At 66.7% G+C, this 19,565-nt stretch overlaps 1 protein-coding gene across 2 annotated transcripts in view; it reads left to right on the top strand.

Moving 5' to 3' along the window:
- The first annotated feature begins 727 nt into the window (after nt 1–727).
- GSE1 (Gse1 coiled-coil protein) overlaps nt 728–19,565 on the top strand; it is a 103,591-nt gene continuing 84,753 nt past the window's right edge. Inside the window, exon 1 of one of the 2 annotated variants that reach the window (XM_048075100.2) lies at nt 728–2,772. In XM_048075100.2, coding sequence (XP_047931057.2) covers nt 844–2,772 — 1,929 coding nt within the window. In that variant the 5' untranslated portion in view covers nt 728–843. The remainder of the gene's footprint in view (nt 2,773–19,565) is intronic. The other variant, XM_048075101.2, reaches the window with a different exon arrangement.

Consider the following 19,565-nt stretch of genomic DNA (forward strand, 5'->3'; position numbering starts at 1 on the left):
CTTTTTCCCCTTTTTTCTTATTTTCCCTTTTCTTCTTTTTTTCCTTTTTCCTTTTAGTTTTTCTTTCCTTTCCTTCTTTTCATTTTTTCACGTTTTTTCCTTTCTCTTTTTCCCTTTTTTCTTATTCTTTCCCTTTTTTCCTTTCTTTCCCCCTTTTTCCTTTTTCTTTCCTTTTCTTTCCTTTTTTTCCTTTTCTTTCCTTTTTTCCTTTTTCTTTCCTTTTTTTTTTTCCTTTTTCTTTCCTTTTTTTTTCCTTTTCTTTCCTTTTTTTCCTTTTCTTTCCTTTTTTCCTTTTCTTTCCTTGTTTTCCTTTTCTTCCCTTTTTTCCTTTTCTCCCCTTTTTTCCTTTTCTCCCCTTTTTTCCTTTTCTCCCCTTTTTTCCTTTTCTTCCCTTTTCTTTCCTTTTCTTTCCCTTTTCCTCCCTTTTTTTCCTTTTCTTCCCCTTTTTCCCTTTTCCTTCCCCTTCTCCTTCCTTTTTCTTCCCCCCCCTTTCCCCCCTTTTCCCTTTCCCCCTTTTCCCTTTCCCCCTTTTCTTCCCCCTTTCCCCTTTTCCCCCCCTTTTCCCTTCCTCCCCCTTCCCCTTTCCCCACCCCCCCACCTCCCACCCCCTCTCCCCTTCCAACTTTCCCCCCCCTTCCCCCTTCTCCCTTCCCCCTTCCCCCTTCCCCCCCTCTATATCTTTCCCCTCTCCGGCCGGGGGGGGGGCGGCAGCGGCGTGTGCTGTGTGTGTGCTCTGTGTGTGCGCTGTGCGCGCTGTGTGTGTGAGCGGGGGGGGAGCGCCGGGCAAACCCGCCCCCCGAGCCTGCGTGGCCGCCGGAGCCGCGGGATGAGCCGGGGGCGGCGATGAGCGCGGCGGGGCCGGGGGCGGCGGCGGCGGCGCCGCTCTCCCGCAAGCAGCGCCTGATGGCCGCGCTGGCGGCCGGCGAGGGGGGCCCGGCGGCGGCCGGAGCTCCGGCGAGCCCCTCACCGGCCCTCTGCTGCTTCATCTGCGGCGGCGGCATCAGCCGCGGCAAGGAGCTGAAGCTTCAGGTGCGGCCCCCCCGCGACCACCGGCCCTTCTTCCCTTTCCTCCAGCACCAGGAGCCGGCGCCCGGCGCCCGCGCCGTGTCCGCGGAGGGCTGCGCGCTGGTGTGCGCCGTGTGCCGCTGCTTCCTGGGCGAGCAGTGGGACTCGTTCGAGCGCAGCCGCACGCCGGTGGAGAAGCGCATGTACTGGCTCAAGCGGCCCCACCAGTGCGAAGCGGCCTCGGGGGGCACCGGGCTGCGCAGGGGGGCTCCGGGCTGGGACCCCGCCGCTGCTCCGGGCCGCCGAGACGACGACGAGGAGGAGGAGGAGGAAGAGGAAGAGGAGGAGGACGAAGGGCCGGCGGCCGGCTCCGAGCTCTCCGAGCTGTCCGACGCCGAGCCCCTGTCGGAGGCCGAGGGGACGGGCGGCACCGTCGGGGCCCCCCCGGCGGCCGGGGGCAAGCGGGGGCCGCCGTGCTGCTCGTCGGAGGACAGCGAGATCAACATCACCAGCGAGGAGGAGGAGGAGGAGGAGGAGGAGGAAGAGGAGGAGGAGGAGGAAGGCGAGCGGCCCGCTTGGGCGGCGGGCACCGCCTGCTACATCTGCGGCAGCCCCTTGGCGCCCGGCGGGCAGCACCGCGTCCACGTGCAGAAGCAGGAGAGGAGCTCGCCGGCGCCTTTCTTCCCCTTCCTCTGGCTTCACAGCCCCCCGCCGGGCGCCCAGCCCCTCTCGCCGGCCGGCAGCACCCTGGTGTGCCCCTGCTGCTTCGCCTCCCTCATGCAGCAGTGGCAGAGCTTCGAGCTGGCCAACGTGCCCGTGCTGCAGCGGCTCTACGTGGTGCCCCTCAACGCCGCCGCCGCCGCCGCCCCCAAGGGGCGCCGAGGGCCGAAGGAGGACGGGGCGAGCGCGCCGCCGGCGCCCGAGGCTTGCTACCTGTGCGGGGAGGAGTGCGGCAAGGAGGCGAGGCCGGTGGCGGCCAAGATCACCAACGGCAACGCCAAGAGCACCATGCACTTCCCCTTCCTCAGCCTCCTGCCGTGCCCGCCCGGCGCCAAAGGGCTGAACAAGCACTGGGAGGTGAGCAGCTGCCGCAAGTGCTACGGGGTCCTGCAGGACCTGTGGGCCATGTACAGGGCCTGCCACAACGAGGAGCTCATCGCCTCGGTGCAGAGCTTCCTGGGGAGGTACCACCAGGTCTTCTCCGCCGGAGAGCCCGGCGTGTTGTCCGGCCACCCCGCCATCAAGCCGGGCCCCGGCTCCGTCTGCTACATCTGCGGGGCCGAGCTGGGGGCCGGCAAGGAGTTCCAGCTGAACGTCAACCCGCCGGGGCGCTTCGGGGAGAAGGAGCCCTTCTTCCCCTTCCTCACCGTCTACCCGCCCGCCCCGCGGGCCCGGCCGGCCGATTCCACGGGGCTGGTGGCCACCTGCGTGCTCTGCTACCATGACCTGCTGGGCCAGTGGCTGCAGCACGAGGGCAGGAACTCCCACCACCCCAGCAGCGCCTGGTCCCGGCAGTACAAAGTGGAGACCTTCGTCTGCTTCTTCTGCCGCCAGGAGAAGAAGCGATGCCTTGGATTAAAAGCGGTGCAGGTCGCCAGGCTCCCCGTCTTCCTCTACACCCTGCGCGTGGCCAACAGCCTGCTGGTGGACGACGGGAAGCAGCTGACCATCGGCGCCTGTGCCGAGTGCGGTGCCGTGGTCCTGGCCGGCAAGAGCGTGGCCCCCCCGGAGCTGCTGGCCGCGGCGCCCCCGGCTCTGCTCCCCAAGGTAAGGCGCTGGGCCCCGAGCCCTCCCCTCCCCATCCCTCCCTCCCGGCCTTTCCCCCTGCTGTGACGCCTCTGGCACCGAGCGGGAGACAGAGCGGTGACAGAGATGGATGCTCTCCTTTCGGGTTCGGTCCCGGGGGGGGGGGCGAACGCTAACGGATGGGGTGCCTTTAGCAATGAACTTTTGGAGCCGTCAAGCCGACAAGGAACGGATAAAAATCCTTCCAAGAGGCTCGGGAGAGCCAAGACCTGTCCGCTTGCAGAACCATATATCTGCGCCGCTGGCGCCGGCTCTTTCGGAGCCCCGCGCGAAGGAGGTGGGGTTGTTTGTCCTCCGAGGTGGCCAGAACGGAGGAAATCCTGGTCTTGGACTGCTCGCAGCCCGGGATAACCAGAGAGCTCAGGGCGGGCTGCCCGTGCCCGCCGCAGCCGGCATCCTCGGGAAATTCCTCCGGCCGAAGGGAGCGCGCAGCCTGCGCCGCCGAGGAAACTTCCCGAGTTATCTCCGGTTTTATAGGGCGCCCGAATCAAAGGGTTTCCTCTCGGAGAAACCCGAGCCCTTCCTGCAGCTGGGAGGCTGATGTGCAGGCTCGGGGCGAGCCGAGCGGGGTTGCGCAGGGCGCCGTGGGGGCACCGCCTGGGAAGTTGCACGGAAGAGCAAAGATTTTCGTGTAGTGAGTTCGCCTTTCTCGTGGGACGGGGGAAACTGCTGCTCTTACCCCGAATTTCCAGCTCGTGGGAGCGTGGCTCCTGGAGAGCAGCTGCTCTCTATCTGCAGGCCAGGCCCTAGACCGGGCTCTGTAAAATACCAGCATCCCAAATCCCCAAATTACTTTTCAAAGCCTTTCGGCTCCGTTCGGAGCCAGAACCCCGCGGCTCTCCGAAGCGCTGGCATTTTCTTTAGAAATGCAAAACAGCCCTTCCGAGGCAGCGCTCCTTTTCTCTCCGCTCCCTCTCCCCTGCCCCGTTACAAATATAATTTCCCTGGCCGGGGGCTCGTGGCTCCGTGTCCGGCCGTGCCAGGGGGGACCCCACCGGGACCCCAAGGGTCGGCGCGGCCGTGCCAGGATGGCGCGGGAGGTGGGCTTGGCACCGGCGAGGGGAATCCTCTGGAAACCCGTTGCTTTCAGGAGGTTTCCCCTCGTCCTGCGGGCCCGAGCCGGGCTGCCCTGCCATCGGGGCAGGTCGCTCGTGGACGTGGACGTGGACGGTTCATTTCCAAGCTCGCCCTCCCGGGAGGCTGCTTCCAGCTGGTGCAACTCGCAGCGCGCGCAGGGGGTCGAGGTGGTGGAGGCTCGCGGGATGCTCGGGGTCGTGCTCATGGCTGTTCTGTCCATCCGTCCGTCTGTCCTGGGTCACTGGCGTCTGCAGGGTGCTGGTGGCGTTCACCCCGTGCTGTCCGGTGGCCGCAGGGGGTTTGGGAGGCAGGCGAGCGGCGCTCACCCCGGGGTGCTCCTCCAGCAGGGGCCGGGAGGGTGCAGGCGGTGAGGGGAACGGGGTCCGCGTGTCCCCAGCGGGTGTTCCCCACCTCTGTCCCCGCAGCGTCCCCAGGCCATGGCGCGGGCACGTGGTGCTGGTGGCCGCGCTGATCCCGAGCGGCTCTGCCCCAGCTCGGCCTCCAGCATTTGGTGCTCGGGGATTTCCTGCCCCTTTCCCCTGGAGCCGGGCATTTCCCGGACACACGTCCTCGTCTCCTTGTCCCCGCTGTCCCCAAACTTCCCCTTGGCTCCTGCCCGCGGCCCCGTGTGTGACCTGAGGAGCTCTGAAAAGCTTTTGTGTGGGGTCGGGAGAGGCAGAGGAGGGGGAGGAGGAGGAGGAGGACGCCGAGGGTGTCCTGGGGAAGGGATGCCATTCAGTTCCTCCCTCTTGTTCCTGGGCGTGCTAATGAGCAAATTAAGGGGCTGATACCACAGGCACCGCGCGGGAGGCGAGGCAGAGCCCTTCCTACACAGAGCTGCTTGGGGAGGGCGGGCACCGCTTCGGTTTGGGGGGGCTCTTCCACGTCCTGGGGCGGACTTTTGTGGCCCTGAAGGTCCCTTCACCTTCTCCCTCCCCACCTTTACGCTCTTCCCATCCCCGTTAATGTGGAACCTGGCAGGATCCTGCTGTACCAGGGGGCTAAACCCACCGCCCTGCCCCTCCTCGCAGCTCCGCTGCTTTATTTTCCAAATCCTCGTGGTTTTTTTTTTTTTTCCCATGCCCAGGACGGACGCCCCCTGCACCCGGAGCTGGTGGCTTGCTGCTGCCCTGCCCGCAGCTGGGCGACCTCCTTGTCTCTGGGTCCGGAGCTCAGGCCTGGAGCTGGGTAACTGCAGCCGGACGTCCACGTGGAGGCTGGGTCCTCTGTGGGATGGCTTGGAGCCGCTAACGAGGGAACCCAGCACCCGGAGCTCATTAGGGGGGAGGCAGAGGCGTTTGGGGTGGGCTGGTGCCCCTGCTGCTGGTGGTGGGGACCAGGTCCTGCTCGAGGAGCCTCTCTTGGAGGTAAGCTCCTTGGGGCCGCCGCAGACCCCGCTTTTGGCTGTTGGAGGGTGGATTTGGGTTTGTAGGGGGGATTTGGGTCAGTATGGGTGCCTGTTGGCTTGCCACCCTCGGTCCCCTCTGGGGTGTGCACCACGAGAGCGCATCCAGCTCTGCTCCTTGCGAGGGGGGTGTGTGGGTCCCTGTGGGGGGCTGCTGCATCCCGGGGGGCTGCGGTGCTGCCCGATGGTGCCTTACGAGCAGGCGCTGCTGCGAGCCAAGCAGGTGCAGGGGGGAATTGCTCCGAGCATCATAAACCGTGGTGGTGAAAGCCTCGGAGAGAAAAGGGCGCTGAGCGCCCGCGGACCCGAGGGAACGATGTGGGAGGGGAGAGGTGAGAGGGCTGCTGGCCTCGAGGACGCGCAGAGGGGATTACAGCCCGCAGAGCTGTCAGGGTTAAGGGAAGGTGGAGCACGGGGTGAAGCTGTAAGGTGCCATAAAAGTGCCGTAAAGCCGCCCCGCAGCGCCCCTGCTGCCGCAGGCACGGCGCGGGTGGGAGCCGCATCCTCCTGTGCGGGCTGGAGATGGCCGGGGTGCTGCGGGAGGGGGGGCAGAGATGCACGGGGTGGGATCACGACAGCCACGGGGGGCTGGCAGCAGCACCCACCGCTCTCCGACCGAAGCGGGTCCCGTCCCGCTGTGGGTGCCGCGGGCTTGGGGTGCCGCCGACCACGTCCCAGGCTGGTCGCTCCTGCGGGAGACGTCTCTGGAGCAGCGTGTCCGAGTCCTCCTGCCCTTACCTAAAGGGCTGAAACGCCCCAGCACGGCAGGGCTCAGCACCCTGCCGTGGCTCGAGGAGAGCCTCTCCCGCCGCCTCCAGGTGCCGCTCAGCGAGCTGCCCACCCCGCACCCGGGGAGCTCCCCGTCCCCGGGAGCACCCTGCAGGCTTTGCTGCCTCCTCTCACCCCCACCCTCCGTCCGATTTCCGAGCGCTGCCTGCTGTTAAAGCAGGGCTCTGCTCTCGTGTCGCCGCCGCCACGCGCGGGTGTCCCCAAGAGGAGCCCGTCCCCAGGAGGAGGAGGAGGAGAAGGAGAAGGTTTGGGTCCGGGTGAGGCGAGAGCCCTCGGCTGAACGAGGCTGAGCTTTTCCCTGCTGCAAGCACTGGGGCGCGTCAGGGCTTGGCAGAGGACCCCCCTGGTTCTCGTCGCGGGGTGGCACCCGACCCCGGCTTCCCGGCGGTGCAGACGATCCCGATCCGTGCAGGGCTTTGCCCCCTTCCTTTAGGGCCGTGACGCGGTTCGAAGCCCCGAGGCGAGCCTACAGCTGCTGGGAGCATCCTCCCCTGGCCTTCTGAGCGAGGTTTCGGGCAGACATCAAAGTTCGTGCCTTGTCCTGAGGAGTGGAGGCAGGAACGATGCCGCGAAAGCAAAGCCAGGAGGCGGAGGGCGAAGCCTGATCCTCCTCCCCGTGCCAAATTCCTGGGGAGGGCACAAATCTTCAGGTGCGTGGCAGCAGGAGAAGGGAGGAAACCTCTCGGGCCGGGTGACGGGCCGGGGAGCTCTGTTTTGCCTGCATCTTTGGTTCGTTTCGAAGCAAACTGGAAGAAAAATCTCCCGGCAAGCGGGTGAGGTGCCAGCACCAGCGGTTTGCGCTTTCCCTGCCAAGCTGGCAGCTTCTGCCAGCATCGCGGCTCCGTGTGCGGGCTGCGGAGGGTGGCACGCACCGGGGTGCCTGCTGCTGCTCCTGGGAGCGCGGGGGAGAGGAGCAGGTCTCGCCTTTCACCTTTTTTTGGCATTTTTTGGGGGCCAGCGTGAGCTGGCTTTGCTGGTTCCATCTTGCACCGGTTGTTGCCGTCGCTAATTGTAACAGATAAAGAGCGAAATCAGGCCGAGGGGATTTTAAGCCAACTTTTAGCGGGTCAAACTCACGTTGTTTGCAATGTATGTGTGTATGTGGAGAGGTTTTCAGCGAGGCCCACGCCACGTTTTGGTGAGGGGGCTTTCCCTGGGGGACGGACTCCGGAGAAACGCGCCCGGCGGTTTTGGCCGAGGTCTCAGTCGCGGCTCGGAGGTGGCACCAGGATCACACCGTGACTTCACGGCTCGGGGCGCAGCCTCCCGCTGGGTCGCGTTCCCAGGTGGCAAACAAAGAAACAAGGCCGGGGAAATGTGCCTCCCGCTTTTTCCTGCCGGTGAGGTCAGGGTGTTTGTCCGCGCTTGGCGTGCGCGTAGCCGGGCTGGAAACCCGCGCCCCTCCGTGCCCTGTCCTGCTGCTCGGCTCCTCTCCAACTCCCCCTGCTGCCTGCGCCTCGTCACCCCGGGGCGCTGGGGTCTGTGGCTGGGGGCAAACGTCCTTCAGCCGTGCCCGGGGGGCGGGGGGGAGAGCAAAGGGTTTTTTTGCTTTGGCTGGCCTGACCTTGCCGTCCCAGCTGTCCAAAATGCCAGCGATCCCGTGCCGCTGCCAGCCGCGGCGTCCTGCGGGCCTCATGCTGACTCCACAGCTCACCAGCTGGCTGCTATATATTTTTTTTCTAATCCCTCCCCCCCTTCCCTCTCCCTTTCCCAAAAGCAGCGGCGGCGGCGGCGGTGGCGGCGGCGGCGCGCGGGGACCGAACGCTGCCTCTCTTCTCCCAGCGGCCAGGGCACCTGCCAAAAAAACGCTGGCCTCAGACATGTGCTGCCCAGGAAAACCTGCCTGCGCCCTGGCAGCCTCTCCTCCCCTCCTCCCCTGCGGGCTGGGCTCTTCTGGGGGCGGCGTTTGCAGCCAGGAGGGTGCTGGTGGCATCCCCCCGCGTGGCGGGGGACGCGCGGCACGATTTGGAGGTGCGGGGTCCCCTCCCCACAAAGAGGGAGGGAAGGGCTCCTTTCTCAGCCCGGCGGCTTTCCCTTTGTCCTCCCCACCCCAAAAAATAGCCCCCGCAATCCCCGCCGCCACCCCGGGAGAGGGAACGGCCGGGCCGGGCTCCCTTCCCCTGCAGTCGCGGCGGTGGAAACGCTTTCGCAACCCTCGGAGCATCTTGCAGCAGCTCCGGCCTCCCTCCCCGCGCCTCCTGCAAAGCCGCCGCCAAGTCGGGAGATGGGGCAGAGGCACGGACAGCTCTGGGACGGACGGACGGACGGACGGACAGATGTTTTGTCCAGAAGCTTGGCTCTGCTCGAGCCCCCCGCGTCCCGGGGGCTCCTTTTTGCAGCCACGTTGGCGACGGCGGGAGCGGGGCGGGGGATTTGGGTTGCTCCCCGCTGGCACCCTCGGCACGGGGGCAGGGATTGTGTGTTCCCGGGGACCTGCTGGCACCACGGGGCACGCTGTCCCCTGTGAAGGACAGCAGCCGAACGGCTCCCGCTGGTCCTGTGCCGCTGGGCAGGATCTGGCCAGCAGTCGCCCTCCCTCTCTGCAAAAGGCTGGCTGGGGTGCTGGCCTTGGGAGGGCGGCGTGGAAACGTCCCTCTGCTGTGCCACGGCTCTCCTTGGGGATTTCCCGGCTCAGCCAGGCTGGGAGAGGGCTTTGCAGGGGTGAATCTGCCAGGGTGGTGGGACAGGAGGGTCCCTGGGGTGGGGGCTGCAGGGGGGGAAGGGGACACCGAGCCCCCCTCAGCCTGGGGGTGGGCTGGGGATGCCGTGGCACCGAGGGTGGGAGGTTTGGGGACATGGGGGACAAGGTCCCCGTTCCCAGGGCCGCGGGGAGGCCCCGATGAGCTCAGCACCGCCTCGTGCAGCACGCACACCCGGCCCTGGCGTGGGGACAGGGCCTCTCTGCGGGGAGGGGACCGGCGCGCCGTGACGGTGGCAGGCTCCCAGCCGCGCCGGGCTTCCCTCCGCTGCGAGCAGCTGGAGGCGGGAGCCCTTCCAGCGGCACAATCCTCCCGGGCCCCGGCCCAGGGCTCTGACAGCTCCGTGTCCCCCCCGCCGCCGCCGAGACGGGCTGCGGAGGCGCCTCCTCGAGCGTGCCTTGGCGCTGCGGGGGCAGCGGCTCCTTGCAGAGGGCTGCGCCGGCGCCGCGTTGCAGCAGGTGCTGGCCCGGCGCGGCTCGCTGCGCCACCCCGCTGCTCCTCGCCTTGCCCCCCCCCTCGCTTTGCACCCCCGGATTTGCAAAACGCATCGTGCCCCGTGGCACGGAGAGCCCGGCTCTCCTCCCTGTGACACCAGGGGGAGGATGCACGAGGGATGGCGAAGCCCCTGGGATCTTCGGCTGTGGAGCGAGGCTGGGTCGGCCCAAATGCAACCTGGCACAAACGCGCGGCTTTTGGATTTTGTTTTTTTTTCTGTTTCTCCCCCCGTTCCGCGTTAGTGCAAGTGCTGCTGCTGGGCTTCAGTAGCTCTTGGGAGGCTGAAGTCATCTGTTTGTGCGCGGCGCTGGCGTGGTCGGAGCAGCAGCTGCCCCGGCTTCCCTCTCGGACCTGCTCTGAGCCGTGCCGGGGCACAGCGAGCACCGTGGCCACCCCCGGCTGGTTTGCGTCGCGTGCTGACCCCTGTCCCCCATGGGGGACACGCGGTGTCACGTACGAAACGTGGCTGGGGGTGCCCACGCTGCCCTGCAGCGTGGCGGTGCAGGTGTAGGAGCTTTCTCCGGCTGGAGGACGGCTGAGCGCTGCTTTTAGGGTGAACGCAAGCACCAGCGCTGCCTTCCAGGCTGCTCCCAGTTGCACTGGGGACCCGGGTTGCTCCCAGCCCTTTTGGCTGTGCGGCACAGCCCGCCTCGGTTCCGCTGCGTGCCGGGGAGCCGAATTCGGGGCAAAACCCTCGGGCTTTGGCAGCGTGCAGCCGCGCAGCTCCGTCCCGTCGCCCTCCCCGCAGGAGCTCCCGGTGCTGGGCTCGGTGCGGCGGGATTAGCTCGGCCTCCGGCGTTGCCTCAGGCGCTGCGCACAAACTCAGGAAATCGCCGTCTGGCCCCGCGCTGCTGCCTCTTCCCCGCGCCTTCCGGCAGGGTCGGCCGCGGCGCAGCGCTGGGGGGACCCGCGGCAGGGACCCCCCCTCCCCGGAGCCGGCTGCTGCGGTGGCTCTGCCTGGGGTTAAGGGGCTCGGGGTGGGCTTCGAGGGGGGTCTTTGAGGGGGGGGCTGCCCCGTCGTTCGGTGGCTTTGGGTCTGGGCGAGCGGGAGCTGCTGGTGGTGGGCGGCTCGTGCGCCCTGCCGCGCCACCGCTGTGCCGGGCCACCCGGAGCGCATCCCTCTGCTCCCCTGTCTGAGCTTTGGGGGGGACGTTCCTGACCCGTGGGGACATCAGAAAGGGACTTCAGAGCCCACAGGTACGAGGGACTGGGAGGAGAGGGATGGGTCCCTCCGCCGTGCGTGGCCAGTGGGGATACGCGGGGACACCTCGCGGTGCAGCCGGCCGGGCTCGGCGCGCCGGGGCAGTTTCCAGCTGCTGTCAGCACGGGGAGGACACGGGGCCGACCTCGCACGTCGTTAGCTGCCCCAGGAGCCCGCGCAGAGCCTGTGCGGGCTGTCCCCAGCACCTCAGCCCCCCCCGTGACCCTCCTCGAGGCCACGTCCCGGCATCGTCCTGGCGTCGTCCCCCACTCTGCCCCCGGCACCTGCCGCTTCCTCCGACGCGGCGGCTGCGCGGGGACGGTCGATGCCGCCGGGGTCTTGGCAGGGACCTCGGAGCCGGGGAGGTTTTGGCGAGGTGTCGGCCTCTCGCTCGGAGGTTCGCAGCCGTGGCAGGGCTGCCGGGCTGGGGAGGGACGGCCAGACGGCCGGGGAGGGATGGACAGACGGCCGGACAGCTGCGCCAGGCGTCTCCGGTGCGGCGCGGGGTGCGGGGCGAGCAGCAAACTGCCACCACCAAAGCCCCGTCTGCCCGCAGCACGCTGCTGGAAGGCACCAGGCATCCCAGAGGCATCCCGTCAGTTGATGATCAAGCGCTGGTGATTTCAGCTATTAGCCTGGCCAGGAGGAAATATATATATATATATGTGAGTGTGTGTACGTCTCCCGCCCGCCCTCCTTGTCCTCACCGCTCAAACAGCTGCGTTTTCTTCTCCTTCCCCCCCCCCCTTCCCCGGAGTGCCCAGCAGTGCAAACACGGCGAGGACAAGGCCCTTCAGTTTTCCCGGGAGGTCCCGTGCCAAGGTCAACCCCGCGCTGGGGGGGGACGGGGCCCCGGGGCTGGCGGGTCCCCGGGGAGCCGGGGCCGGAGCCGCCCCTGCTGCCTCCGGATCGAGTGCAGATGCCCCGGCTGCGGTGTCTCCGGAGGGGGGGCCGAGCTCGCTCCTGCCGTCTTCTGTTTCCAGCCCAGAACATCTGCACAGTAACTCGGAAATCTGGGCTTTCTCCTGCTTCTCAGCCAGGTCCTGTCACTCCTTTCCTCTTCCAAAAAGGGGTTTGGGCCTGGTGGTGGTGTTTTTTTTTTTTGTGTGTGTGTTTTTTTTTCCTCCTTTCCTGCCGTTGCCGGTGCAGCGTAACCTGCTCCCTCGCTGCTCGCCCTGGGTGTCGGGGCCGTGCCTGGTTTTCGCTCCATGTGTTCACTGCAAGGCCGTGCTGTGCACGGTGGTGTGTGTGTGGGGGGGACATTGGGGAGCCCCCCGCTGATCCCCCTGCTCCCGGGTCTCCTGTTGTGGGGCCCCCCCGCAGCCTGGGCCTTGGTTTTCCCATGGGGTCCCCACCGGGGCAGATCCTGGGGGGGTGCCAGGGGGATGCGCTGGGGGCTCTGCGGCCCTGTAGGGCAGCGAGGTGCTGCGTTGCTCGTCCCTTCCAGCTGGGTTTCCTTTCCTCTCCCCTTTCCCGCGTGCTCCCCGGGCCTGATCCTGGATTCAAGCTGCGGGGGTCTGCCAGGAGCCGTCCCCGCTCTGTCCTTACCGTACCCGCTCCTCCCTCGGGCCGAGCCTTTTCCTCCTTTACGGTCCCTTCGCTGTTTCCCCTCTCCCCTCGCTGCCCTATTTCTGGCCGCGCTGGCCCCGATCCCGGCGCTCTCCAAGCGGAAGGAAAAGCTCGGGGAGGGGGGGGACAAATCCCACGAGGATGCCAGCAGGGGCTCAATCCCGGCTGGTGGGAGAGCATTCGGGGCCACCACGCGTCCCCGGAGAGCCACGGGGGTCCCGGCGTGCCCCGGCGGGTGGCTGCACGGGCTCTGGGGCGAGCCGGGGACCTGCGGCACCCAGGGGCACCGCGGAGGAGCTGGGTGCCGGGCAGGGGGGCTCGGGAGCCGCGCACACCCGGGCACCTGGGAGGTGACATGTGCCCGCTGTCACCGCGGTGGGGACAGCCGCGCGGCGCTCACAGCTGCTATTTCTGGCCCGCTCTGTGCCTTCTCTCCTGCGGTCACCGGCGTCTCGGGGCGGCCAGGGGCCAGCTCCCGGCAGCTGCTGCCCTTTTATTTTTAATTCTCCCCCCACTGTGGGACGGACGGGGACGAGGAATCCCCCCCACCCCACCCTATATGGGCAGCGAGAGAGCTTTTGGGATCTCCCCCCGTGGCTGTCTTGCTCCCGTCGGAATCCCGAATCCGTATCTCTTCGGTGGGCGGCCGTAAAAATAGCGCTTGGTTCGAGTTCGGGGGGTGGCGGGGAAGGGCCGGGAGGGGGCCGGGGCGCTGGGGGGGGGGGGGGGGAGGTCCGGTTTCTCCCTTTCCTGGAGGAATTAGGGAGGCCGCATGCTGCCAGCAGCGTTTGGCTGGTAGAGGCAAGCGGAGGCTCCGAGGAGGCGAGCAGGCGTCCGCACAGATGGAAATTTGATCACCCACGGCTCAACAGATTGTTTGATTTATTTTAAAATCAAGCAGATGGCTGCAACAGGAGTTTGTTTAAGTTCAGCTCCGAGCTGGGCCAACGGCCAGGATGCTCGGGGGGGGGGGGGGGGGGGGGGGGGGGGGGGGTAGGCGTGCCAAAAAATGTTCAATGACTTTGGTCAGCAAGCACCTCGCCGCCTCCTCCCCTCTCCCTCGCTGCAGCCCGCGCGCGCCCCGGCTCCCCCTCTTATCGCGTCCCTGCCTTCGTCTCTTGGCTCCGGCAGCCTGCTTTGTCTCTCACACACACGCCTGCCCTCGGATTTTCCTCCCCGACCGCTCAGTAGGCTCGGGTTCCTCCCCAGCCATCCCCCTGCCCTGTCCCTGTCGCACTTTTGGGGGTGTTTTTGGGGGCTCCCCGGGCTGGGAGGAGAAGGGAGGAGGCTTCCCGTGGCTTCCCTCCCGTCCCCTTGTCCTCCGCGTCCCACGGGGAGCCCGGAGCTGGGGCTGGGGGTCCCGGCTGGGTGCCAGCGGGGCTGTCCCCACGTGTGGCTGTCCCACCGCAGGGGGACGGCTGGGTCCCCATGTCCCAAATCAGCGGTGGCGTCGGTGGAAACAGGGCTTATTATTGCTGGGGGGGGGTGGTGGTGCTTGGGGCGAGCTGGGGACGGAGAGGTGCCCCCGCCACGTGGCCGTGTCCCCTGCTCACGGCTCCGGGCACGCTCGTGGCCTCGCTGCCATATGGCAGGCAGGGAAGGGGCTGGAGGAGCTGGTGGGGAAGGAGTCTCAGAATCACCAAACTGCTGTAAACGGCCTCATTTAGGGGTACTGGGGGGGGGGGGGGGGGGGTCCCATGCCCAGGAGGCAGCCCGACGGTGACCTGGGGTCCCCGGCACGCGTGGCCGTGTCCCCTCGCCCTGCCAGGGCACGGCGGGGCTGGGGATGCTCTTTTTGGGGACAAGGAGCTGGTGGTGTCCCCACCGGGGTGACCACGGGGGATGCTCGGGGAGCTCCGGGCGTCCTCCTGCTGCCGGCGGCGCCCTCGGGGGGTGTCCCTGTCCTTGGGGCCCCCCCCCGGGCTGCGTGCCCCCGCCGGGGAGTGGGGCGGGAAGGGGTTAAGGCAGGCGAAGGAAAACAAGAGTGCTGCAGGGCCTGGGTGGCTGACAAGCCAAACAACTGTTTTTGACTCACTGCTGCTGCCTTGCCAAGCGCAATTGCTTCCACATTCCCATCCCCTGGCTGGAGGGGTGCGCGGAGACGTTGGCTCCTCTGGAGGCTGCGGGGAGGGAAGGGGGATGCCGGGGAGGGGGGGGGGGAGGTGGCAGCGAGGGGGGGGCTGGCTCGGCACCGCTTTTTCTCGGCTCTTCTCTCCTTTTTTTTTTTTTTCCCCTCCGTGCCGAGCAGCACGGGCGGGCGGGGGGGGGGGCGGCGATGCTGCCGGGGCCGCTCGTGGTGGCAGCTCCCCATGGAGCATCCCCTCCACCGGCCCCAAAGGTGGCAGAGGGGATTGGGGGGGGGGGCTGCAGGGTACCCCAGGGGTTCGGCTGCCCTGTCTGGGTGTAGGGGGGCAGCAGCAGCCCTTGGCCCCCCTCTCCAGCTCCTGGGTTCCCCTCTCCACTGGGGATCGAGCCCCCCCAGCCCCAGTGTCCCCATTCCTGCCCCCATAAGGACAGGGCGAGACCCCATTACAGCCCTGCACGGTTATGGGGTCCAGATTTAATGAGGGGCACTGGGAGGGGATAGCCGGGCACGGGAAGGGGAGGCAAATCTGGGGGGGGGGGGGGCAAATCTGCCCCGGCAGCTCCTAGGCTGTAAAATCCCCAGGGCTCCGAGCGCTGGTGCCGTGGTGCTGCAGGCAGCGAGAAATAAGTCCTTGGAGCCCAGGCTCGGTCGTTCCAGAGGAGAGGTTGGAGCTTCTCGGGCTTGCTGCTTTGTGGAGTTAATTATCTTCTGAGTCTGCTATTTTTTTTATTTTTTTATTTTTTTTTTTGTTCCTTGGGATTATTTCCTTGGCAAACGAGGCGTCGTTTTCAAGCACTGAGCTCTGCTCCCTCTGAACCCCTGGCTGCTAAGGAGGAGATCCTGGTCTTAACAAAACAGCTCGCCCTAAAAAAAAAAAATAATAAACCAACAAAAAACCAGAGGGGCTCGGGGCAATTTGGGCCGCTTTGGCTGTTTTTGTGGAACGTACGCCTCGTGGGAGCGGGGGCAGATGGGGCTCTGCGGTCACCTGTCTGCGTCGTGGAGACGTCGTGCCGGGGGTCCCCACGTGCCGGGGGCCGTGGTGCTGGGGGTCCCGCCTGGGTGCTGTCAGCCACGGGGGATAAATGGGTCCTGCGGTGCCGCCTGGTTGATCTCACCCTGCTGCCGCCCCAGGGGAGGGATCTGGCGAGCTGTGACCCCCCCCCCCCCCCCGGTGTCCCCACGTCGACGCGGAGGGAGGCGCAGAGCCCCGCGGGCAGCATCCCGCTGGGGATGCGGGAGGGCGATGTCAGCGCCGTGACAAATGTCGCAGAATGACTCCATCCCCCTTGTGCCGCCTGCGTCCCCTTCTCCCGGCTGACCTTAGCTCACCCGTGCCACCCTGGGGCTGCCCCGGGGGCTCTTGCTGGCGGGGGGAGGATTTGGGGCCCGGCCTCGGGTCGAGAGGAGGATGGGGAAGGCCGGGCTTTGCATCGGGGCTCTCTTGGGAGCGACGCTTCAGTGCGAAACCCTCGCGGTGCCGGCGGGGGCTCTGCGGGGGGGCTCCCCTTGGGGCTGGGGGGGCACCGTGCTCTGGCCTTCCCCCTGGGGAAGCTTCGTGTGCCCACCTGGGGTGCGTGCCCGCAGTCTCCTGCTTGCACCCCCTTTTTCATCGGGATGGATGGGCGAGCAAGCGGGACGCGTGCGGGTTTAGCCACTGGGGCGCATCCCGTGCCCCGCGCCAACCTCTCCTTTTTCCCCTTGCGCCCTCCCGGTGCTCCCCGGGGCCACAGACGCCAGGGGATGCCCCACATCCACGTGTGTGCAACGGGACGGGACCTCGTCGGCTCCTGCTGGGGGCACGGGAAGGCAATTCCAGGCCGGGATCCCCTTCCCGAGGCCGCAGCTGGGGCTGAGCGCCGTGGGGCCGGGGAGCAGCAGCAGCGGCGGCGGCGGCGCAGGGGCCGGCTCGCAGCGGCTCTGCCTCCTAATGTGTTTGCAAATCCTCCCCAGCTGAGGGGATTAAAGCCGGCATCTGGCTTGCTTTATAATATTAAAACAAAGGGAGTTGGAGGCGCCATCAGCGAGGGAGGGAGGGAGGGAGGGAGGGAGGGAGGGGGCTGCAGCCCTGCTCGCCGAGGTGTAGCTGCTGGGAAAACCTCGCAGGAATCCTCGCGCGCCCCTGCCGCAGCCCCAGCCCTTCCCGGGAGCTTTTCCCGGGCAAGAAACCGACCCCGAGCGCTCCTCGTGGTGTGCCGGCTCGGGGACACCTTGGGGACACCGGGGGGGGGTCCTCACCCCCACCCCGTTGGCACCCCGGCACCCGCCCCACGTGTCGGGGCGCGGTGCCGGCGGCGCTGGGGGTGCCGCAGGCGGGTGGGCCGCGGGGGGGGTTCGGGGGTGTCCGCGAGCTCCCCGCGGCCTCCCCGCGCCGCTCTCGGAGCAGCAAGAATTCAGGAAGCCGGCGCGCGGCGAGTGCCAAGTCGGGGCTGTACCGCGGCCAAGCCCCTGCTTGTTTTCTCGTCTCGCTGGAGCCAGCGAGTGACCTTATTAGCTGCGGGGGCAGCCGCCTTATTAGCGCACATCTGGCTGCGAGGAGGCCGCACAGGCCCCGTACTGTCTCCCCGCCCGGCCCTAACCCCGCGGTACCTTGCAGGAATGCCGCCGGGGGGGGGGGGGGGGCTCGCCCTGGGGCCTCGCGGGGTGGCAGCGGGGCTGGGTTTGCTGCCTGGGGGGGGGGCAGGATTAGGCAGGCTGGGTTGGAAGGTTATAATTTCAGGTCATAAGCCGGGGTACGGGGAGGCTGGGGATCTCCCCCCCTCCCGTCCCCGAGCACAGAGGATGTGCCGTTGGTGTTCCCGTGGGGGCTTGCCCCAGCTCCCTGCGTGTCGCCACAGCCCTTTCTTCTTCCCCGGGGGGCCGGCTGTGCTTTTCGGGGAGATTTCTGGGGGGAGATTGCCCCGCTGGGCCGCCCGTGTGGCGTCCTCGCATCCCCGAGAGCAACCCGGGGCGGGCAGCGGGTGCCCCCTGCGCCCTGCCTCGTGCCGCAGCACCCCGATGGCGCGGTTCCTCCGTCTCCCCGTTCCCAGCGGGTTGCCCTCGGGCACGCACCAGCACCGGAGCATCCCCCAGCTTCGGGGTTTTCTCCGCTGGCTCCCCCCAAACCTGCACGGTCCCCACGGGCACGCATCCTGCCGGCACCCGTGCGTCGCCCCCGCGCAGGACGTGCCCGCGGAGCCACCGACCACCCACCCGCCACCCTCCCGCTGGCGCCCGGCTCCCGCCCCCGCCGAGCGCTGCGGCGCTTCCTCTCCCTTCCTATAATTATCCCCGAGCCGGGGAAACGGGGTGGTGGTGGGGGGGGGGGGGGGGAACCCTAAAACTGCTTCGCCCCGGTGCTGGCGGAGCCCCCCAGGGGGCTGGGGCTGGGGAGCGCGGGTGCTGGGCGCCTGCCCGCGCCTCCGCCGCGCAGGGCTGCCCTTTGTCCCTCTTGGCGTGCTCGGGAGCTCGGCAGCTCTTGGCTTCTCCCTCCTGTTTTGGAAATTCAAAACATTTACAGGGCGGCCCACTCGCGCCCTCCCTGCCACGGAGCGAAGCATTTGGCTGACTCCCCTGCTTTCCTTGGCCGCCGCTCCCTCTTGTTCAAGCTCTGCAGGGCTTTTTCTCCACCCCCTCCCCTATTTTTTTTCCTCTTTCTTTTTTTTTTTTCTTTTTTTTTTCTCTTTTTTTCTTTTTATTTTTTTCTCTTTTTATTATTTTTTTCACTTTTTATTTTTTTCTCTTTCTATTTTTCTTTTTATTTTTTTCTCTTTTTTTTCTCTTTTTATTTTTTTCTCTTTTTTTTCTCTTTTTATTTTTCTCTTTTTATTTTTTTCTCTTTTTTTTTCTCTTTTTATTTTTTTCTCTTTTCATTTTTTTTCCTCTTTTTATTTCTTTTCCTCTTTTTGTTATTTTTTTTTCTCCTTTTATTTTTTATTTTTTTCTCCCGTGGGGTAAGCTCACAAAACGACACGCGGGAAAAGCCATCCCGGGGAGGGGGGGCAGGATGCGGCCCCACGAGCCTGCCCCTTCCCTCCCCGTGCGTGCCCCGCGCTCCGACCTCGCTCCTTGCCGGGAAGGGCACCCCGTGCCGGGGCAGCCGGAGCAGCACCGAGCTGCACCAGCACTAATGAGCTCTGCCTGAGCAGCAGGATTAATTAGCTCTTGGGGGGGGGGGGCCTGAGCATCCCCCTGGTGAGCGCAGAGCGGGGTCGGTGCCCCCCGGTGCAGCCCTGGCACGACGCGGGGCCCGGTGCTGCGGTGCCTTTGCTGGGGGCTCGGGGGTGCTGCAGGGGGGGCCACATCCTGCACCCGCCCGCTGCAGGCTTCCCGCTGCCCTCCCCGGGGAGCCCAAAGGAGCCCAAAGGAGCCGCGTTTCTTCCCGAATCAACGCCGTGGGGCCCAACGGGGAGAGGAAATCCCCGAGCGAGCCAGCTGCTGGGAAGCCACAGGAGCTGTGCTGCTGCCCGCTGCTTTTTCCTCTTTTTATTGTTTTTTTTGTTTTGTTTTTTTGCGCCAAAGCACACGGAGGGGGCGGATTTTGCCGCGGGTTTGTCCCTGCGCCGCTGTCCCCCCAGGGACGGGAGCTGAGGACGGGACCTGGACGCCCCCCGTGGGGTCTAAAATGGCCCCGCTGGGGACGGGGTGGGAGCTGCGCGTGGGCACGGGGGGGGTGCTGCTCCGCACCCCGTCCTCCTGGCACCCTTGGGAGCGGTGCCCGAGCCCCCCCCCGAGCCCCCTGCATGGAGGGGATGGGGTCTGGCACCATGGGGGGGGGGAGGCAGGGGGCAAAGGGGGGGGCCCCGGGGTGCCGAGCGGGGACGTGGTGGCGAGGCCTTGGTGGCGAGGTGGTTGTGGGGGGGGGGACGCGGAGCTCGAACTCGAATTAACCGGTAATTGCGCCGTGCCTAATTACAGGGAGAGAGCAAATCACCGCGGCGCTTCAGAGAGCGCCTGACACGGAGTAACGAGGATAATTAGCAATCAGGCAGGAAGCTGCCATCTCGCTCCCCGTCCCCCCCGAGCCCTGGGGAGCGACCCCCCCCCCACTCCGGCCCCGCTGCCTCCCCCCCCCCAACTCAGGGTGCTCCGGGGGCTTCTGTCCCCCCCCCACCCCCCTCCCCACCCAGTCCCCAAACGGGGCACCTGCCCCGCGACACCCCCGAGCCCCCGACGGTGACGCGGGGGGTGGCACACAGACGGGGGGTGCGCCCCCCCCCACGGAAAAAGAACCCTTTTGGGGGAGAGCAGCGGATCCGGGCGCACCCATGCGCGCTGCGCGGTGCAGGCGATGCATTAATGCCGGCTGACGCTAGAGCGCACCAGCAGCATGCTGTGACACCCGCCTTGGGGACACGGCACCCGCCGGGGCCACCTGCGCCCCCCACCTCCCCCCCCCCACCCGACACCCATGGGGTGGCCTCCGGCAGCGGGGCAGGATCCGGCCTCCGGGCT

Source organism: Anser cygnoides, chromosome 12 (genome assembly GCF_040182565.1).
Source record: "Anser cygnoides isolate HZ-2024a breed goose chromosome 12, Taihu_goose_T2T_genome, whole genome shotgun sequence".
NCBI lineage: Eukaryota > Metazoa > Chordata > Aves > Anseriformes > Anatidae > Anser > Anser cygnoides.